The sequence below is a fragment of the Corvus cornix genome, chromosome 2 (assembly GCF_000738735.6).
Source record: "Corvus cornix cornix isolate S_Up_H32 chromosome 2, ASM73873v5, whole genome shotgun sequence".
In the NCBI taxonomy this organism is placed as follows: Eukaryota; Metazoa; Chordata; class Aves; order Passeriformes; family Corvidae; genus Corvus; species Corvus cornix.
In genome coordinates, this window is record NC_046333.1 from 61,481,947 (window position 1) to 61,500,447 (window position 18,501).

Consider the following 18,501-nt stretch of genomic DNA (forward strand, 5'->3'; position numbering starts at 1 on the left):
ATTAGCTGTGTTCTTAATACGCTGAAAAAGCATGAAATGCTAATAATACTCTGAATTAATTCTGTACATATTTGCCTCCTTACTTGTCACAGATATTCAATGTGTGAATATTTCATGGACTCTCTAAATTGTCCTTTGTGTTTTTGCATTTTGCATTCCCTCTTTTTCAGTCAAATCTGTTGACTCCAGTTGGCAACCTACTTCTTTTATTTCTTTGGACCAATTTGCTGCCAGAGTCATGCAGCCGAAATGGTAAAAAAAGGCCTACAACTGTTCCTTCAGACACACATGTTGCTTGTGGTGCTCCCTCTGAATTTGTCAGAAAAAATTATTCAGGATTATGTGTCAGATGAGAAAGAGAGCACACATCTGCAGATAAGCTCTGATCCTTTGGAGTACTTCTTGCAGCATCTAAAGAAGTATCTTCTTGCTTAGGATGAGTTTATGACTTGCTTTGACATCCTCAGATGATGGTACTCTCAAATGATTAATTTCCTTAAAAACTAGTTTCAAAAGCTTTCACTCTTTCTGTGAGCATTCCTCGTTAGACAGAAGTACAGCTGTGATGGATTTTGAAACACCTTTTTTGAATACGTTTTTTGAAACACTGTGTCCTATCCAAGTTAATGAAAATACTGTTAACTGTAAGCAGACCTTAATTCTTGCTCATTTGTGTGCACAGTGGAAAATTTATCCAAGATTTTAGTTTATCTTTTTCTGCAAGCTGCAGAAAACCTAGCAGAGACACTTGGGATCTTATTAAAGATCCAAGATATTTTGCTACTTTTGAGGGAGTATCTGAATTCATCCGTTCGGAGTTGCCTCCTTCATCTTTCCCCAACCTGCCATCCACGCATGTAACAAGCTATAAAGGGTTCACATGACACTCATATGTTGTTCCTTTTATCTTGCTCAAAGCATCTTTAGTTGGAACTACACGTCTTGAGCACACGCAGCAGGAAGTGCTTCCCAGCAGTCCAACCAAACAGAGCAACCCAAATTGCATCCTGCAGTCAGCCAGAAACCCAAGCTAACTTTTGTGGTAAACTGACTTTTTTTTCCTGGAAACCTAAAGAAAGTTCCTGAGTTGCTATTTATATGTATGATTTTTCAGGATGAACTTCCCACTAAGAATTTCAGTTCATGTTCTATGTATTATACATTGGCCAAGTGTGATTAAAAGCTTTCAGCTGCAGCTTCTATGTACTAAGGATGTTCCATTTACTGAAATACTGAGATTCTATTTTTTCCATTAAGCAGAAGTTCCTAACATTTCCAGTGGACCAATCATAAATAATATACTCCCTTGAAGGAGCACTGGTAACCATGAAAGTCAGGAAAAGCAATTTGCCTTATCATTTGCCTGCTGCAGCCATTTACAGGGGAATTCCAAGTACTTGTTCATGCCTATCCAAAGGGCAGGACCAGATCTATGTATCTCAATGAGTCCCTATGGAAATTATCAGTATCCTTGATTTTAATAATTTTATCCCTCATTTTTAACAGAAAAAAATTCAGTCAAGAGTCTGCTTGCTTGTCCCCATCTACAAGCTTCTGGCAGCACATACTCAGTTTAATGACAGTCTTGGTTCTGTTCCAGAAGATTATTAAAAAAAAATGTTCTGATGAAAAAATCAGCTGTGTTTAAATAGCTACACAGTCCAACCAGACAATTTGAAGGTTTTGGCTGTTTTTTATCTCTTACAGACCCTTATCAGGCCAATATATGCATACACACAGACAATATTAATGGAGAGCTTAGTAATGTGCTTGTGCTTAAGTGTCATGATCTGCTGAACACATTACAGTAGGTGCATTACAGGGAGTGCATTATTGCTGCTCTACATTTCCACAGCCAGGCTTATCCAAGAGACCAGGGAGCTTAGCTTAACACTGGTCACCTCAGGTATGCCTTGATGATGTATTTTAAATGTGACTACTCAGAACATAAACAAGGGTATGTCTATACTTTAATACTTGTCAGCAATTTACTGTAAAAGCAGTAATGCGGCTGATAAACTGCCAATTATCCTTCTTCCATGTGCTACATATTTTTTGGAGATCCTAACAACAGTGCTGGAGAAAAGACATGAAATGATGCTTAGAAATGTGATACACATTTTCATTTCACACTCCATCAGTTTTTACAACTAGAGCTCCATGAAATGTATGAGAATACTTGGCTAACAGCCATATCTACTGAGGTGTAAAATAAGAATCAGATCTCTTTTTTAAGAGTTTCATTTTCTTTACATGACTAAATCAGATGTTGACCTTTTTCCAAAATATATTGTAAGTATTCCATATCTCTATCCATCAATTAATTTGGGATTTCTGAATCGTGTTTAGACCTATTTTAACAGATATGTAATCAATACATATTTTTTTAAAAAACAGCTTTGTAAAGAAAAGTAAACTGATTCATCCTACATTGAATTATATAATTACTGGTGTTTAATCTTTCCAATTCTAGTGCGTTCTTTTTCCATATTGCATCTTGAAACAAGAAACAAGTGTATTATTGCCTTTATAGTCAGCAAAGTAAAGCTACAGGCATCAGCAAAAACATATTTTGAATTCAGATTTCAATCTGTCAGAAAAGATTAAAGCTTCATGCATATATAAATGGGAACTATAAAATAATAACAGATACATAGCATGGAATCATTTTGCTTGAACAGCTGTGGATTTACCAGCGTAGTAAAGCAGAAAATGTCTTTTACTCACCTCTGTTAAACCAGAAACTTCTCCTTTTGCTAACGGTCTGGTGATGGATGCAGTGTGAACTCTGGCATCTGATACTGGCTGCCCCTTCATAAAATGTTTCCCAGCTTCATAAATATTCACTTCTACCATCTTACCCATTAACAGAGGATCCTTTGGCACAAGAACCTTTCAAATAAAATAAAGACATTGTTACTAAATACCACAAGGAACATTAGAGCCTCTAGTATCCACTTAGAAAACAGATTTTTGATAAACATCAGAGAAAATCCTAAATCTTAAACATTTTAGTCACCAGTGTACACTACAGCCCCTGACACACTTGACTAGTAAGATCTCCAGCTTGCATTCTTCAAGAGCTTTGCAGTGTTAGCTCAGCTCTTTTCGACTCCAACCGATTCCTTAAGTCATGTTTTTTGATTGATGATAAAGTTGGGCCTGAGTTGCAGCTTTTGAATCCAGACCCAAACAGTTCCCAAGGGCATTTGTACTACACGGTTCTAACAGACTGCTGCATAGCTTCCTATTTCCATGTCCATCCCATGACATTTAAAAAAAAAAAAAAAGTTTTTGAGTCTGTAAAGGCTTTAGGACAGAAATTATACCCTTGTTTCTCTTTGCACAAGCCTTTATTTTGATTGTGCAGATCCTTCACAGCTGAGATGCATGACTGACAGTGAATGCCTGTAAAAATAGACGAGTGTGTTTCTTGGGTCAGCAGCTAATGCCACCCCTTCCTGAATTTGCACAACTATGATATCAGACAGTCCCACTTCAGAAAAAAGACAGCACATAACAGACATGTTCCTAGGTCATGCATTTTTAAAAAGAAGGAGCCCTACATACAGGAGCAACACTTCTTGCTGGAAGAATAAATGGAGTTAAAACGGCTCTAAAATAGATAAGCAGTTGAAAAAGAAAAGTAGTGTAATTTCCTGATTAAATTACATTTTTTACACTGTTTACAACGAAAAAATTGAATCACAGGGACTTATTTAATCACATTTACTTGAAGCAGAATCACAGGATGGGTCAGGTTGGAAGGGACCTCAGAGGGGTCATCTAATCTCTGGTCTAATCTCCCTGTTTGAGCAGGGTCATGGTAGAGTACATGGCACAGGACTGCATCCAGTTCTGGAATTTCTCCAGAGAGGGAGACTCCACACCCTCTCTGGGTAATCTGTCCCAGTGTGTGGTCACCCACACAGTAAAGTTCTTCCTCATGTTCAGGTGGAACTTCCTGTGCATCAGTTTCTGCCCGTTGCCTCTTGTCCTACTGCTCAGCACCACCAAGAAGAGCCTGGAAAAAGCCTCCTGACACCTTCCCTTCAGATGCTTATGGACATTGGTGAGGTTCCCTCTCAGTCATCTCTTCTCCAGGCTGAACAGGCCCAGCTCCCTCGGCCTGTCCTTGAAAGAGAGATACTCCAGTCCCTTGAACATCTTTGTTGCCCTGCACTGGACCTGCTCCAGAAGCTCCATGTATCTCTTGTACTGAGGAGCTCAGAACTGGACACAGCCTCACCACGGCTGAGTAGAGCTTTTCAAAGACAATGATTGCACCTTTATATCTTGATTCTTTGATGCTGAAATTGAAATGCCTTAAAATGGCTTAATTTTCAAGACTACATGTGCAGAGGATTTTCAGAGAAAAAATCTGTGCCACCCACATTTGGAGGGCCTTTTGTTGCCAAACACTGCCTCTTCATTTTCACCTATCACAACTGTTGACCGTCCCCCTTGGAGGAAATCCCCACCAGTGCTTTCCCTTCTTCCCTGAAAGCTCAAGGTGTTCATGACTGTGTTTCCAGATCCCAGGATTCTGCTGAGCTTCCTAAGCATCTTCCAAGAAAAGCAGACATCTTTGCCTTTCAGAGACAGGCAAGCTGAGACTAACCAAACACAAAACCAGGATCCTAATGCTGAGAGTGTGTTACAATGTCACTGGATCACAGTTATTCCCATGTAATTCATCTTGGGCAAATTTAAATCAAAGGGAAATTAGGGAGCTGAGTATATCACTGGGCTCATGACCTCTGTAAATCTTCTATCTCCTCATGCAAAAGGGCAGTAACCAAATATAAACCCAACTTCAGAAAAAGAAAGAGGTTACTTAAAATAACTGTGAGGAACCGTAAACAACCAAGCATCCAGGCTTGGCATACACTCAGATATTTTTTTGATATAAGTATTTGTTCAGAAAAAAAATCCTTAACCGTATTTCTAAGAAACTAAGCCATACCAGCAGAAACTTTCAGCTTGGCTGTTGACCTGGCAAAGCACTCTGGTCACTTTAGACTACTCTGTTCAATGTAAACTATATCACCTAAGCCTCCACAAATGTCAGCTGCAGCTCCACCAAAGTCGGCCACTGAAGCTCTATTGACGTGGGTCTAGTAGCAAATCTTTCAGATGACCTCAGTGAAGACAGAACACATTTGATAACTATTTGAGTTAACAGAACACTATACCAGGACTCTGAGCTTCAACTTCCAGTAATATATAATATGATATTTAGACTTTAGAGTGGTTTTCAATTTACTGTGATTGAATTTACTGCTATTAATCTTAGTTACTAGCACTGATTCTTGTGCTTACCTGGGTGAGCAGTAGGATACTATCCTTGTGAAACATGCCACACATAAGATTTTAGGGAAAAGATTTACATTTTCATAATGGAAAGCATTTCTTCCCAAACAGAATTTAAAATGATTCCCTACGTGACCATTTGTATTTCATTAATTCTTTACCAGTCCCACTCATGAGCTGTATTAGGTGCTGTAAAAACACACCACAAAACATCAACACTTTTTTTCCTGTAGATATTACTTTTCTTTTAATAAAGCTTCCATAAAACAAGCATTGAACAAAAAAGCCTAAGAAATTTCTTTTTAATCTCCATGTGGAAGACCATGTTCCTCAACTCGGACTGATAAGCTACAAAATCAAGGAGCAGCGATACATAGACAGAAGTTGGATTTGTAACGAAAAAAGAGATTCATCAAAAAAAAAAGGAGAAAGTGAGGAAAAAAAAAATTAATGACCCAGATATCTAACAGAAACAGCTATTTCAAGAATAGCAATGTTACTTACTACTAAGGGAAAAAAATAATAAATAAATGCTGTAACATAACCCAAAACCAGAAGAAAGCACAGCCATCCTTAATAGTCTCTCCAGGTTCAGCAAACTGAATACCTAATGGCAACAAAAGCAAACTGTAGACAGCTTAGTGCAAGAAAATGGAGAATAAAATGATTCAGGAAAGCCAATTTTATTGGTTTTAAGCAAATCATTGGCTTTTGAGCAAAAATAACAATTTTGTGAAATAGATGTTGTACTTCCTTCCTAGCTCAAAGATGTTTTTGTGTGGCAAGAATTTATCTACAGAAAGTACAGAGAAGGAAATGACAAAAACTAGAAGGAATGGATGCCATTCAGGGGGACCTACACAAGCCTGAGAAGTGAACCCACAAGAACATAATGAAGTTCAAACAAGTCCAAGTGCAAGGTGCTGCAGCTGGGTTGGGGCAATCCCAGACATAAGTACAGACTGGGAGAAGAACTCACGAAGAGTGAGAATTTTCCTGCTGAGAAGGACTTGGGGGTGCTGGTGGATGAGGCTGGACGTGAGTCAGCAATGTGCATTTAGAGCCCAGAAAGCCAAACGTGTCCTGGGCTGCACCCAAAGAGGGATGGCCAGCAGGGTCCCTTCCAGTCCAAAACATTGTATGATTCTATGAAATACAACATATCACACTGAAGTGTTAATCTAAAAAAGTTTCTGACCCTTCTATTGTTAGAATTTTTTTTTTTTTTTGCAAATTGCATTGCCTAAAACACTTTTCAGAAAGATGTATACAAATTTTCATGACTGAACTATTCAGAAATCAATGCTTTGGGGACACAGAAATTAAAATTACTCCAATAATTAACATCTTCTTAAACCACGCTGTATAGTCAAACATCCACCATATATTTCTTAACATATTTTCAGGTAAATTATATTTACAACACAGAAACAAAATATCTCATAAAAAAGTCTTGATGGTCACATGTTTCCTGAAAAATGCTTCTTATTTCTTTACTAGTTTTTTTTTTTCATCCTGACACACTGTGTTGCTGAGATTATCAGAAAGCAAAGATAAAACAAAAGATGTTGTTTGGTTTATTTAACTGTACCTGCTCATAGAAAGGATTGTGAGCGACATAGTAATTGGAGTCAAAGGATTCTTCTGTTACCAGAACTCTCTGCCTCTCACCAACCTGGAAAATAGAAGACAAGAGATGACTCAGAAAGCAAAACCAATGAATTATACTGAGAAGAGAACTGCAGCTACAAACAAATGCCCTTAGCAGAAAAAAATTAAATTCTCTGAGGAAATTCTGTATCAGCAAGAAAGTGGAGTAGAGAACACTCTATTTACAAGAGTCTAAAACTGACAGGGTTTAAAGTCCGAATCGAGGGCTAGAACTGAGGGAGTAATAGCCTAACACGAAAGTCCAGTTCAGAAATATAAACTGATTTTTACTTATTAATATGACAGCAAATAAAAATGTCAGATGTGAACAAAGTCCATTCATCTTCATCCACCTAATGAAAAAATTCTGCAAACATCACCAAAAAGGTATCTTCTCTTTAAAAGCCACACTTGCTATTTACAATGCTAGGGCATCTCCTTATCCCCACTTGGTGATCTCACTTTGCTGTATGAGTTCACACTGATTTCCATGACAGTGGAGCCAACACTGCATATTACAAAGACTCAAGAAGAAGAGGTTTTAACAGCTCACAGACCCAACACATTAAAGGCAAAATAAACACTGATCTGAAAAGACCTCTGCTTCAATTATACTTCCCAAATTCCAAATGCACTAACACAGTTTAAAGGAAGCACCAATTTTAAAACTAAATGGAAGTTAAATCGAAGACGCCAAGACAAATCAGTTGTATTTAGGGGCCAAGCAGATATGGAACAAAATCTGGTTTTCCCCAAAGTTCAAAATCCCCCACATAACACCTCTGGTCTTGTCCATTACTGAGTTTATGATGAAGTGTATAGCTTAATTTCTGCAAACCTGGAAGGACATTTAGCTCACATTTTCAGTCTGACCCCATCTTTACTTTTTCCATCTAAATGTGCTCTGGATTATTTCCAAACTCTTTGACAAATGCATTCTGCAATTTACAACTGTCTAGCAAGTTAAATTTACTCACTGCTTTTATTACTATTTTGAGACTCAAAAAGGTTTCACATTTTACTCCAAAGTTTGAATATCTATGAGCAAAGTTACATTCCCCTCCCCTCTCCCTGAAAGACTCGCACCACATCCTAGTGGCAGCTGTTACACACAAGCTTTAAGACCTCCATAGTAAGTTCCATGTGAATCAGCAAGATGCAGAGTGGGTAATAACGTTTTGACTCTTTAAGGTACAAGCAGTAAAACATAAGATTAGAATTTTCTCTTACAGTTAATGGCAGAAAATAAAATTTTAAGAAATTGAAACAGCAATGTCACATCTACATTACAGTATATATATATATATATATATATATATATATATATATATACAGACATATATATGGATACACACATGATACATATCTAATTCTCCACTTGCTAAACAGAAAGACTTCACAGAATAACTCTTGCCTTCCCTTCCTCGTACATTTATCTGGAGCATTCCCACAGTAAACCCTGGAAAGCAAGGGAGACAGCGAGCACCCAGTTCATTTCCCCAAAGGCAGTTAGACTTCACTCCCCAGCACCACAAGCTGTGGGGTACACAGCAGAAGGGGCAAAATCCCCGAGTTCCAGACCTAGTAACAGAATCCTAATAGTAGAAAATATGTATATTTCTGCAGACTTTTAAGAGGTGTTTAAGACTTGTTTATAGCACATTTAGAATTTCCATTCTCTGGGAAGTCTGCAATTACAAATCACAACAGATAAAACATACTCAAATTTTAGTAAAAATCCAGTGTTACCAACAGTATGGGATTTTTTTATTATTACTTTCAAGGAAACAGTTATTAAATTCAAATCCCCAGAGGAGATTTGCAAAACATGTCAATAAGGCACTTGAGATAACTACTCCAGTAATAAGATTACAGAGAACATTTCCCCTAAACTGAGAGGTTTTGTTACTTCTACAATATTTGAGACCACAGCTTTTAAAAATCACAACTCAACATCTGCTGTAGCACTGAAGTGCTGAAGTCTCAGATGTCCTGCAATATTATGAAAAAGAGGAGGACAGAGTGTTAGATAAGCAACATTCACCCTTGGGCAAACATGCTACCACTGAAAAGCACCAAGGCCAATCACTAAGTCATGTCCTCACATCGTATTTATTATTTACCAACACTGAAATTTAGCAAAAGTGGCTTGAAGCAATATTGGGTCTATAACTCATTTTTCAGTTGTCTTGTGGTTCCCTGGGTCTCTCTGGTCATAACAGACTGCCTTCATCGTGGCTATGAACCCTGCCTGTGAGGCAGACTAGGCTACATGTGTTATCTTCATACTCTCAGATGACAGAATGGTAAGCATACTATGCAAAAAAAAAAAAAAAAAAAAAAAAAAAAAAAAATCAGAGGGAAGAAGAAAAGAACACCTGTGTTAGATCATTTGATATAAGCTGTGGTTTCTTCAGAGACACGTTGCCAGTTTTTTTCATCTTTGCCTCCAGGAGCCAAAAGAGGTCAGGTCTCCACGTCTCAGTGGGCCAGAGGGAGAGCTTCTGAGCTCAGAATTTCTTGGGAATGGGAGGAAATCAGGAAGACTGAATTCATCACATAGCATCAGAATGGCGGCATTTAAGTTGAGGACCAGATGTTCAGAGGAGCCAAACAGCCTATACCCATTTACAGTACATGCAGACAGACACACACACACACGCACACACTGAAGACTCGCATGGCATACTGTAAGGAACAAAAAGTAAACCCAGTAATTGTCCACTTGCTGAACTTATGGATCTGTAGCCTTGGCCAAGGCTGAGCTCCCAGAGAGATACAATACTCAGCTATTTGCAGACTCTTTTGCCATAACAACAGGAAAGGAAAATTCCATTTAATGAGTTAGGCCATTGCGTATTCATGATCTACAAGACTAATTGGCTACATGCATTTGTAAGACAGAAAATTACTATCTATCCTGCATCCAAGTATAATTAAGAAGAAATGTAAGTACGCAGAATGCAGCTTTGGTATTGAAATTTGTTCAAAAAGTGGAATATGTCATCATTTCTGCAATTATTCCCCTGGGATCTCTAAGTGCCTAAGTTTCACCTCTCTCAGAATTTAAATATGCAGAAACCAGACATGATATCTAATAACAGTTATAATTATAATAACTTTGATGATTTTTTTTTTCAGACATGTAGCAGCAGAAGTAGTTCAGTATCTTATTTTTATTCCTATTCTTTCATCTGCTTCCACAGGTACACATGAGTTCTCAGGGAACTACAGTTCTGCCAAAGCATTTGGAACTGAGGCAACTCAGCCTTGGCATCTCGATTTGGAAAGGTTTCCTATAAAAGCATTATTTTTTTCTTTATGGATGACATTATGAAAATATTTATGAATGATAGCAAAAAAACCTTGCCCAGCAACCTCCCCCATGCCAAGGTGGACTGGTCACATAACTTACAGGAGGGCAGCTTGCTTTCACCAAAAACAGTGCAACAATCACTGCTGGTCTGATCACTTCCTGCACTGCAACAGTTACCAGGAAGTTTGTAAATCTCAGAGTTAGTAATCAAATCACTTAGGAACTTTTATTTCATTTTCATTTATCCTACAGGAAATTCTGACATGATAATTCTTTAACTCAGTTTTTCCTTTACCGGAAACCACGAAAAGCAGTTTTTCCAGCTGGCTGATTTTATAAAATAAATGAACAGCAAGAAATGGCCAAAATCCTTCTTGGCTGCAGTCAAACTAAGTTTCTTTTTTAAACCAAAACTGACTGAATCACATAAAATACAAGACTGATTTTTAAACTCTAGAACAGTTTGCATGCCAAGGACGGTCCCTTTTTACATGCTTTGACAGAATATTGCTACGTAACGTCAACTGTGGTGCCTGCTGTGATTACACTTAGGTAATGCATACCCCCCTAACTTTTTTTTTTAGTCAATTAAGACTATGATTGCACAGCCAGAGCATGTGGCCCAGGAACTTTCTCAACATTTCCTTATCATTCTTTTACCTGCATTTTATCCGCTTTGTTTTTAAGAGCCTCTGATTGGCTAAAAAACCATAAATTAATAACCACCGTATTTCTGTATTTCTCCCATAGAAGAAAGCACACTGCCCATGCAGCATCTCCACTGATTTAGAGACACTGGTCAAAGCCTCCTTCAGGCTAAGTTGAATTCATAGTGGAATTGGTAAGCATGTCTCCATCTGTCTTGAAGGAGGCTGGCTTGGATTCTGACCCAAATCATTATGGAACATACTTAGTACAAGGCTTGGAAGCCACATAAAAATCTGCTTTCCTGTATTTGTTATTTAAATGCGTCATAAAGCAAGCAATGAAAAATACACACCATCACAATTTATGTGTGCATGTTTTAGCATATTATTCTGATGTATAGAATATTTCTGGTAAACATGCATAGTTGACCTTTATTAAGTATAACAAAGTTTAAGCAAAAGCAATGTAGAAAGTGTTAATTCTACATCAGTTTTGGTTTACTTCTCTTCTGATTTTTCATTTGTGGTCTAATTATTTTGAATAAATTTTAGTAATTATGCAGACTGTATTCTTCACTATAAAGCAGAAAAAACCTGATGGACCTACTTTTTATAAATCATGTGAATCCTTCTGTAAATAGAAGCCAAATTTCTTGAAAATTATAATTAAGCATTCTCTAGGTCTTCTGTTTACATATTGTAGGTGTTTTCTACACTTGACAGAGAAGTCAGTGTGCCACAACCTCCCTGTAAAAGAGATGACGTTTCTAGAAACTTATGACATGGTCCTGTTTTGATGATACCAGAACACATTTCTTTTAGAAATCTCCTTTTTACTGCTTTATTCTGCTATGCAGCACTGCTCCTCCAAAATTTAGGGTGTACACACCCCTCCCTTTGTGAAGGTAGTATTGGAGACAAAGCATGGACTTAGAGCTCTTCTACAAAGTTGTTAGGGATTTAAATGTGGATATTGGAAAGCAGTAAACATTAAAATAGTTCAGCTCCTGAGCATGGCACTTTTTATGCTGGGATAAATATACTTTTCTAGCACACAGCATAGACAGCTGCCACTTCACTAAGGTTCATGTTACAGCTGCTGTCCAATTCCAGATGGGTAAATGCCTCCTTTTTTATTATGTTATGTTCAGTGCATAACCCTGCACAGAAAGACAGTAACAGAGTGACATGAATATTTAGAGTTCCGTATCTCTTACATCATACAATAATCAGTCAGATTAATCTTTACAACATGTGTCTGGCCCATTTTACACCTGAGGAAAGACACAGAGAACCTGACCACTCCAGTGCTGCAGAGCAAGCAGCTGTATTCACTACATGGACTTCGTGTATTCCTACTTCCTCCTCCCACACCTAGACAAAGCTGCCTCAATCCTACAATGCCACTAACTAGCAACAAAACCAAAATTCTCGGTGTTTTTCCTGTACTTATATTGCTCAGGGTTTTTTCAACCCTGGAAACACCACTGGGTGATTGTCTTCACACACAGGAAAGTATTCAGCTCTTAACTAGTGAACTCTGGAAACCCAATAGAAAAGCAGACAATGTTCAGCAAAGTGTCTCATTTCACCATCAACCAATACAGCTGAATTTGTTAAATCATCACTATCAAACTGCCCTTCTTTAAACAGAGCTGCAGATTTTTTTGTTTTTAAAAGATTGCATAGAAAGTATGACTTATGAAATATTACCTAGGCAAATGTCTTTTTTAAAATTTTGTTTTAGGCACACTTGCTTCAGCCACACTGCTCTTACCACAGCATCATTCAAAATTCAGAATGGACACAGGCAACAGATGCCCACAGAAAAAACTATTTCAACCATTTTCCAGGCTGGCTTGAGGCTGTGCAAGCTGGAAGGAAGGATTAGGTTTAAATTAAAAGACAGCCAGCTCTAATCATACACAATCAGCATAACAAAAAAGTGCCTGAGACCTTCAGCAGAAGGCACTGCAGCTCATTAACAGCAAGTGAACACCTTCTCTTTGGTCCCCTTATGAATTTGTTGGCATAGTTATGGGGGAGGGAAAAGGTAGGGAGAGAAAGAGGTGAGAGATAGACAGATAGAAGTAGACTGCTTCTGCTTTCTTGGCCCACTGCTCACGCTTCAGGGTAAATAGATCCTTTCTATTACTGTGCACCTGCATCTGACTGCTTCATTCTGATTTGGTCTCCTGCTGGGAAAATGTAGCTTCTCCCAGCACATACAAACCCTGCCATGCAGCTTAGATGAAAATTATATTCAGAGATGTGAGCGGTGACCTAAAAATGACAACTGGTCCTCAAAATATCTTGATTCCTTTTAAATTCTGTAAGCTTGCATTTTGCTTGTCTCTCCTTTTCACTGCCTAGAAAAGGGGTAATAAAAGTAGTATGTTGACAACCCTGTCATACTACATTTCTAAATTTCATTGAGTGCGTACAATATTATAAAAGGAAAGTAAGTTTTCTGAAATGGGAGATACATATTGCCCCTGAAAGAGGATTCTCTCACTGGATCTTTCTGTTGTAAACCTTGGCTTAAGCAGCAAAATGATGAGGTGTCAGAAACTGGCTTTCGTCTGGATCCGGCACATCGCTGCTAAGACACTGTTTTCTTGAGCTCTCTGAAATGCATTTCCACACATGTAAAATCCAACTCTGACTGTTACACAGAGGAGTGGCCACAGAGGTGGGGAAGTTGCTACGGCAATATAAAGTACTCTGTGCAAAACTGGTATTTGAGACTATCGGGTAGCATAACCACTCAAGCAACTGCCTTAATTTAATACTCACAAAAGCCTCTCCCTCACTCTTTTTCAAATCATCTAACAAACCCCATAAAACTGTGGCAAATACCTACAGAAAACATCTAAATAAAAATATTATCTCAAAATAGGAACAAGAAACATCTGAGAAGGTCTAAAATATGTTTAAGGTCTTCCTTTCATATCCATAGCATTTCACAAACAAAACAAAAGAAACTAGACAAAGAGTCTACCCTTAAGAAAACTTAACATTTAAATAAAAGTATAGGAAAGCATACTATCAATGCTGATTTCATAGAACAGAAGATGGCCTTTAGGAGAATCTTTAAAAAATATTTTCAACTTCCAGCCAATTTGGCAATCGGATTATGGTGACATGAATAAACAAATATTTGGGTTCTTGAAATTTTATTTTTTTCCAATAACAAGCTAAGCCTGTAGTGAAATGAGGCAACCAAGCTTAAAAGAATGATGGTCTTTGTTAGGAAAGGCCATCCTTATGCTTCTTCTGTGAAATTATTTAGAATTATTTAGATTGGGTGTTTTTGCTGGAAGCAGTTCCTTAAGATACACTGCGTATTTCCAAGTGATTTAAGCACAATATGAAGTGGTAGTTGCTAAGGCAACAATATGCAATCCCTGCTTCGGTGATCTCTTGTAACAGCTGCATAAGCCCAGGCAAGTATCAGTTATATGAGAATTTATACATCAGCTTGGTAAATACCCTATCAAATAACTTCTCCAGGAATTGCTCAGGAACTTGCAATACCAAACTGTTTACTCAGACTAAAGTCTTGCCTACACGACGGAAATAGAAGTGCTCAGCAGTGGCTCTGTCAGAAGGGTGCTGATGGAGCACAGACGGACGCAAGGCTGTGTTCAGCACCAGCAGCTGTGGGAGAGAATTGCCAGGAATAATAAAAGGCCCCAACGTAAGCATCACTTCAGTAAATCGCAGGCTGAGCCACAGGTTACTTCCTCACAGACAAAACAAAGCAGGAAAAATTTAGGAATAGATGAAAATACTGGATTTGAGAACACAGATGACAAAGTGAACACGGCACTGATACGAATCAAGAGTCAGTTCTGTCTCGCCTCACATGATGCTGGTATCCCCCCAGTAAGACTGGGTGCTCCTAGAATGCATCTGTAGTCTGATATCTTTTCATCAAATACACCAAAAAGGCTGCAAGAAAAGCCTGACTTCTCTCCAAAATATCACTACGACTTTTCTGCTCATCCTACAACTGAGGCCAATGTTCTCTGTTCATCTCATCTGAGAACAAAGGGAGAGCAGATGGGATAAAACAGGAGAAACGAAGGTCCAAAATGACCCTGTATGCAAAGCCAAACCCAACTCTCCCCCCAAATCTATTAAAATATCTATTAATACATTTATACATTTAACAACACACAAAACATGTAACATAACATTGCTGCAAGTTAATTAACTGAGAATACAAAATGGTGGCACTGAGAGACTTAAAAAAGGGTATAAATATGTATCAGCTTTCTTTTCTATAAAAACTCCTCTTGCCTACACAAATCACAGGCTACTAAAAAAAAGCATCAGAGCCTGTTAATGTTAATGAGGATAGGATACTGATATTATTTTCTTTTATTTTGAAGGTAGACACTATGTGATCAAAAATTACACACTCCAGGGGGTTTCTTCAGTATAAGGCAAGTAAGACCCTAGAACTGCTGACACTTCTAGTGGCATAATGCTGAATGACAAATAACATCAAGGGCTTACAGAGGGACTAAAGTGAATGAGTCATTAAATAATGATAAATGTAGTGTGACTTTATGTTGTTTAGAATTTAATAGCAACTACTGTCAAACTAGCTGTGATGCATTTTACTATTTTTAAACTGAATGCCAATTATTTGCATCTAAAAAAGGTAAGCAAAAGAAACACCTCCTCATTAGCACACTAGAATGATAATTCTGACCAATTCTTTATTATCCATTCAAGGAAAGGAAATCAGTTCAAGAAAATAGCAAGATAAATCACTTCTGTTCTAAAACAAAAAGAAAGACATTACTACTATGGAACTTTCTAATGTCTTCTCCATAACCTACTCAGTTCTCAAGGATAAGCATAAAGTTAGCACAGGAACCTCAACTGGGTGCTGTTGTGTATGCCTGAGCACACTACTTTTTGCATGACATCAGAACAAATATGTCAGATTGAAGGTTTGACTACTCAGTAAATTCTCTTCACCATATATGCCACTCTGTACAACTTTCTCTTTAAAAAAGCCCTTACATAGCTCAGACAGTAAGAAGTACTTAAAAATTGGAAGACACTAGGAATTTCTACAATCCTTCAAATTAAGCAGCAACACCCTTTCCTGTCGCTGGATTTTAACATGACAGAAAGAGGAACCAGCTGTACAATTTAACTGCAAGTGAAATTAATTATTGAGGTCAACAAGAAACACGCTAAAATTTCTAACACAGGTGTTAAGACCACATTATAAACTGCTTAAATACAAAGAATTACAGTGGTGTCAAATATTTTGTCTGTAGTTCTGTGCTTATCACATCACTAATCAGACTATTGTGTTCTCACCTAGCAGGTTTCCAATTCCACACCAAGTGTACTGGTTATCTTTTCAATTAAGCCAATGGAATGGTTTGGACATACACACTAAACAATAAATACCTAGACAGGCCTGAAACATCTTACGGTACAAAGTCTTTGCTAACAGGAGAGAACTAGGAAAAAGAATGATCAGCAATTGTGTGACAGATCTTTTTAACCCTCTCTGTAGGTATGGCAAGAGGGGTGATTTAAGTGTACATGAAAATGGGGATTCAGAGGGAGATTTACAGATTGTTCAGCAGTCTTGAACGCGTACAAGGAAGGAGTGGCCCTGCCTATAACTATGATTTTTGCAGACCATCCACAAAGGAGGTTGACAGCTGTGAAACAGAGCCTCAAGAATAAAGGATTTTCTTATGCCTCTGTGAAAAAAGTCTGCAAATACAAATAGAAATGTGCCATGTAAATACAACAATTCTCCAAGGAAAAAATATTTCAAATTTCTGTTTATGCTCCTTCCTTTCTGTAAGTAATCTCCCATTAATCACAGTGAAAATGCAACAGAAAATCAGAGGCACAGGAAACAAATCACCATTCATTAAAAGAAATGTATTAATGAATGTAGCACACTAGGCAGAAATCACTGTTGTATTCCCACAACTGCTGTAAATGCTGTATTCTAATGTTCTCAAAGCCTGACTCATGAAGGTATCAAAATTATGTAGAAATACTTGTGAGAAAAGTTCACATATTTGTTTTTGCCGTTGCCTTTGCTCCATCTTGGATCATATCAGAATGCCAATAGGATACAGCATTTTATTGTCCTACCCTGCCCTTTTTCCTCTTCTGTGTTCCCACCTTTCTGAGTATTATTTTCCCCTTACTTGACTGGAATGAAAAAACTGAGTAAGACTAAACAACGTTCCCAGCCCTGAGAAGAACTCTCGAGCAAGTGGAGACTAAGAACTCAAGAGCAGCAAGATTCCTCCTGGCTTCTTTCCTCCTTCTATTGAATTGCTCAACGCATAGTTTTATTATACTTTTCTACCACACCTGGCCTAAGACAGTTGTTCTTTTTATTTTCCCTGAAAATTGTTCTGTTCCTGAAGGGACTCTCATGTATGTGAACATGTCTCATGTATGCAAGAAGTCAAGCACAAACCATTGTTTCCGTTTCCTCCATGTTGCAATGATCCAAACATGGAAGAGAAGTGATGCCCCCATGAAAAAAATGCAGCTTACTGTTTTCCATTTTTAAAATCTACTCCCCTTTCCCCTCTTACACCTCTCCCTCTATTGTACACCAGTAAAGGCAACAAAACCATAAACTACCAGATTCCAAAGGCAAAATGCTAGAAATTAACTTGAAATTGCCTTTTAAACAACTGCGATGGGGCACAAAATCTATCCAGGCCTAGGTCTTGTTAGTCCCTCTTTAACATCTAGCTATGAATTCTCCAAAAAGAATTCTGGATCCAAATCGGCCTTGCATCATTTGTGTTTTACCTCTATGTCAGAAGCAGCAAGAAGAGTATAAGCTACTTTCTGTGAGGTGATCACATAAAACAGGTATGTAAGACAGGAGAAAAGAATGATACTTAGATTTTACACTGTTTTGTGAAATTATGAAGATGAAGTTGCTTGACACAGTAGCTGTAGCTGGGTTCATCAGCTATACTGGTGAACAGGTCTGGGCTGATGGAAGTTTCGTATTGCCCAAGCAAAAAAATATTGTCAAGAGTGCCGGCATGGTGTCTGGAATATTATTATAGCATACTATAATGAGAAAGAAATGAGAATGAAGCTTACTGTCCAAAAATAGAAGGCTCAGGGTTAAAAAGATTTAGGACTGCTCCTTTCTCCTAAAGGATGTGGTAGAAATGGCACCACAATTCAGCACACTAAAAAAAGGTCATATCTTCACATAAACTAGTTATTTTGATCAGTTCTAGCTAACATAAAATTTTAGCCAGATCTCCTGCATCCAAGTGAATCTCCACATATTTGCACTTCCATCCTACTATCTTTCCTACGTAATATGTCAAAGACTATACAAACACCTCAGGGTCACACAGGTTTTTTAGGCTCTAGAAACTTGACAGGGATTACCGTAATGATGGGGATTGGTAATGGAAAACTGCGCAAATGGTGGCAACAGAACTCAGCAACACAGAGGCATTGCACTGGTTTTGAAGAATTAAAGGGCAATTTTTGTCCAGTGAGAAACTCCACTCAACCTTCAAATCAACATTTTAA

At 37.9% G+C, this 18,501-nt stretch overlaps 1 protein-coding gene across 5 annotated transcripts in view; it reads right to left on the reverse strand.

Moving 5' to 3' along the window:
• The window catches only part of CDKAL1 (CDK5 regulatory subunit associated protein 1 like 1), a 394,035-nt gene that overhangs the window by 23,548 nt on the left and 351,986 nt on the right, over nt 1–18,501 (reverse strand). For all 5 annotated transcript variants that reach the window (XM_039548277.1, XM_039548278.1, XM_039548279.1 and 2 more), the window contains 2 exons: nt 6,905–6,988; nt 2,728–2,892 (listed from right to left, as the gene is read on the reverse strand). In XM_039548277.1, coding sequence (XP_039404211.1) covers nt 2,728–2,892; nt 6,905–6,988 — 249 coding nt within the window. The remainder of the gene's footprint in view (nt 1–2,727; nt 2,893–6,904; nt 6,989–18,501) is intronic.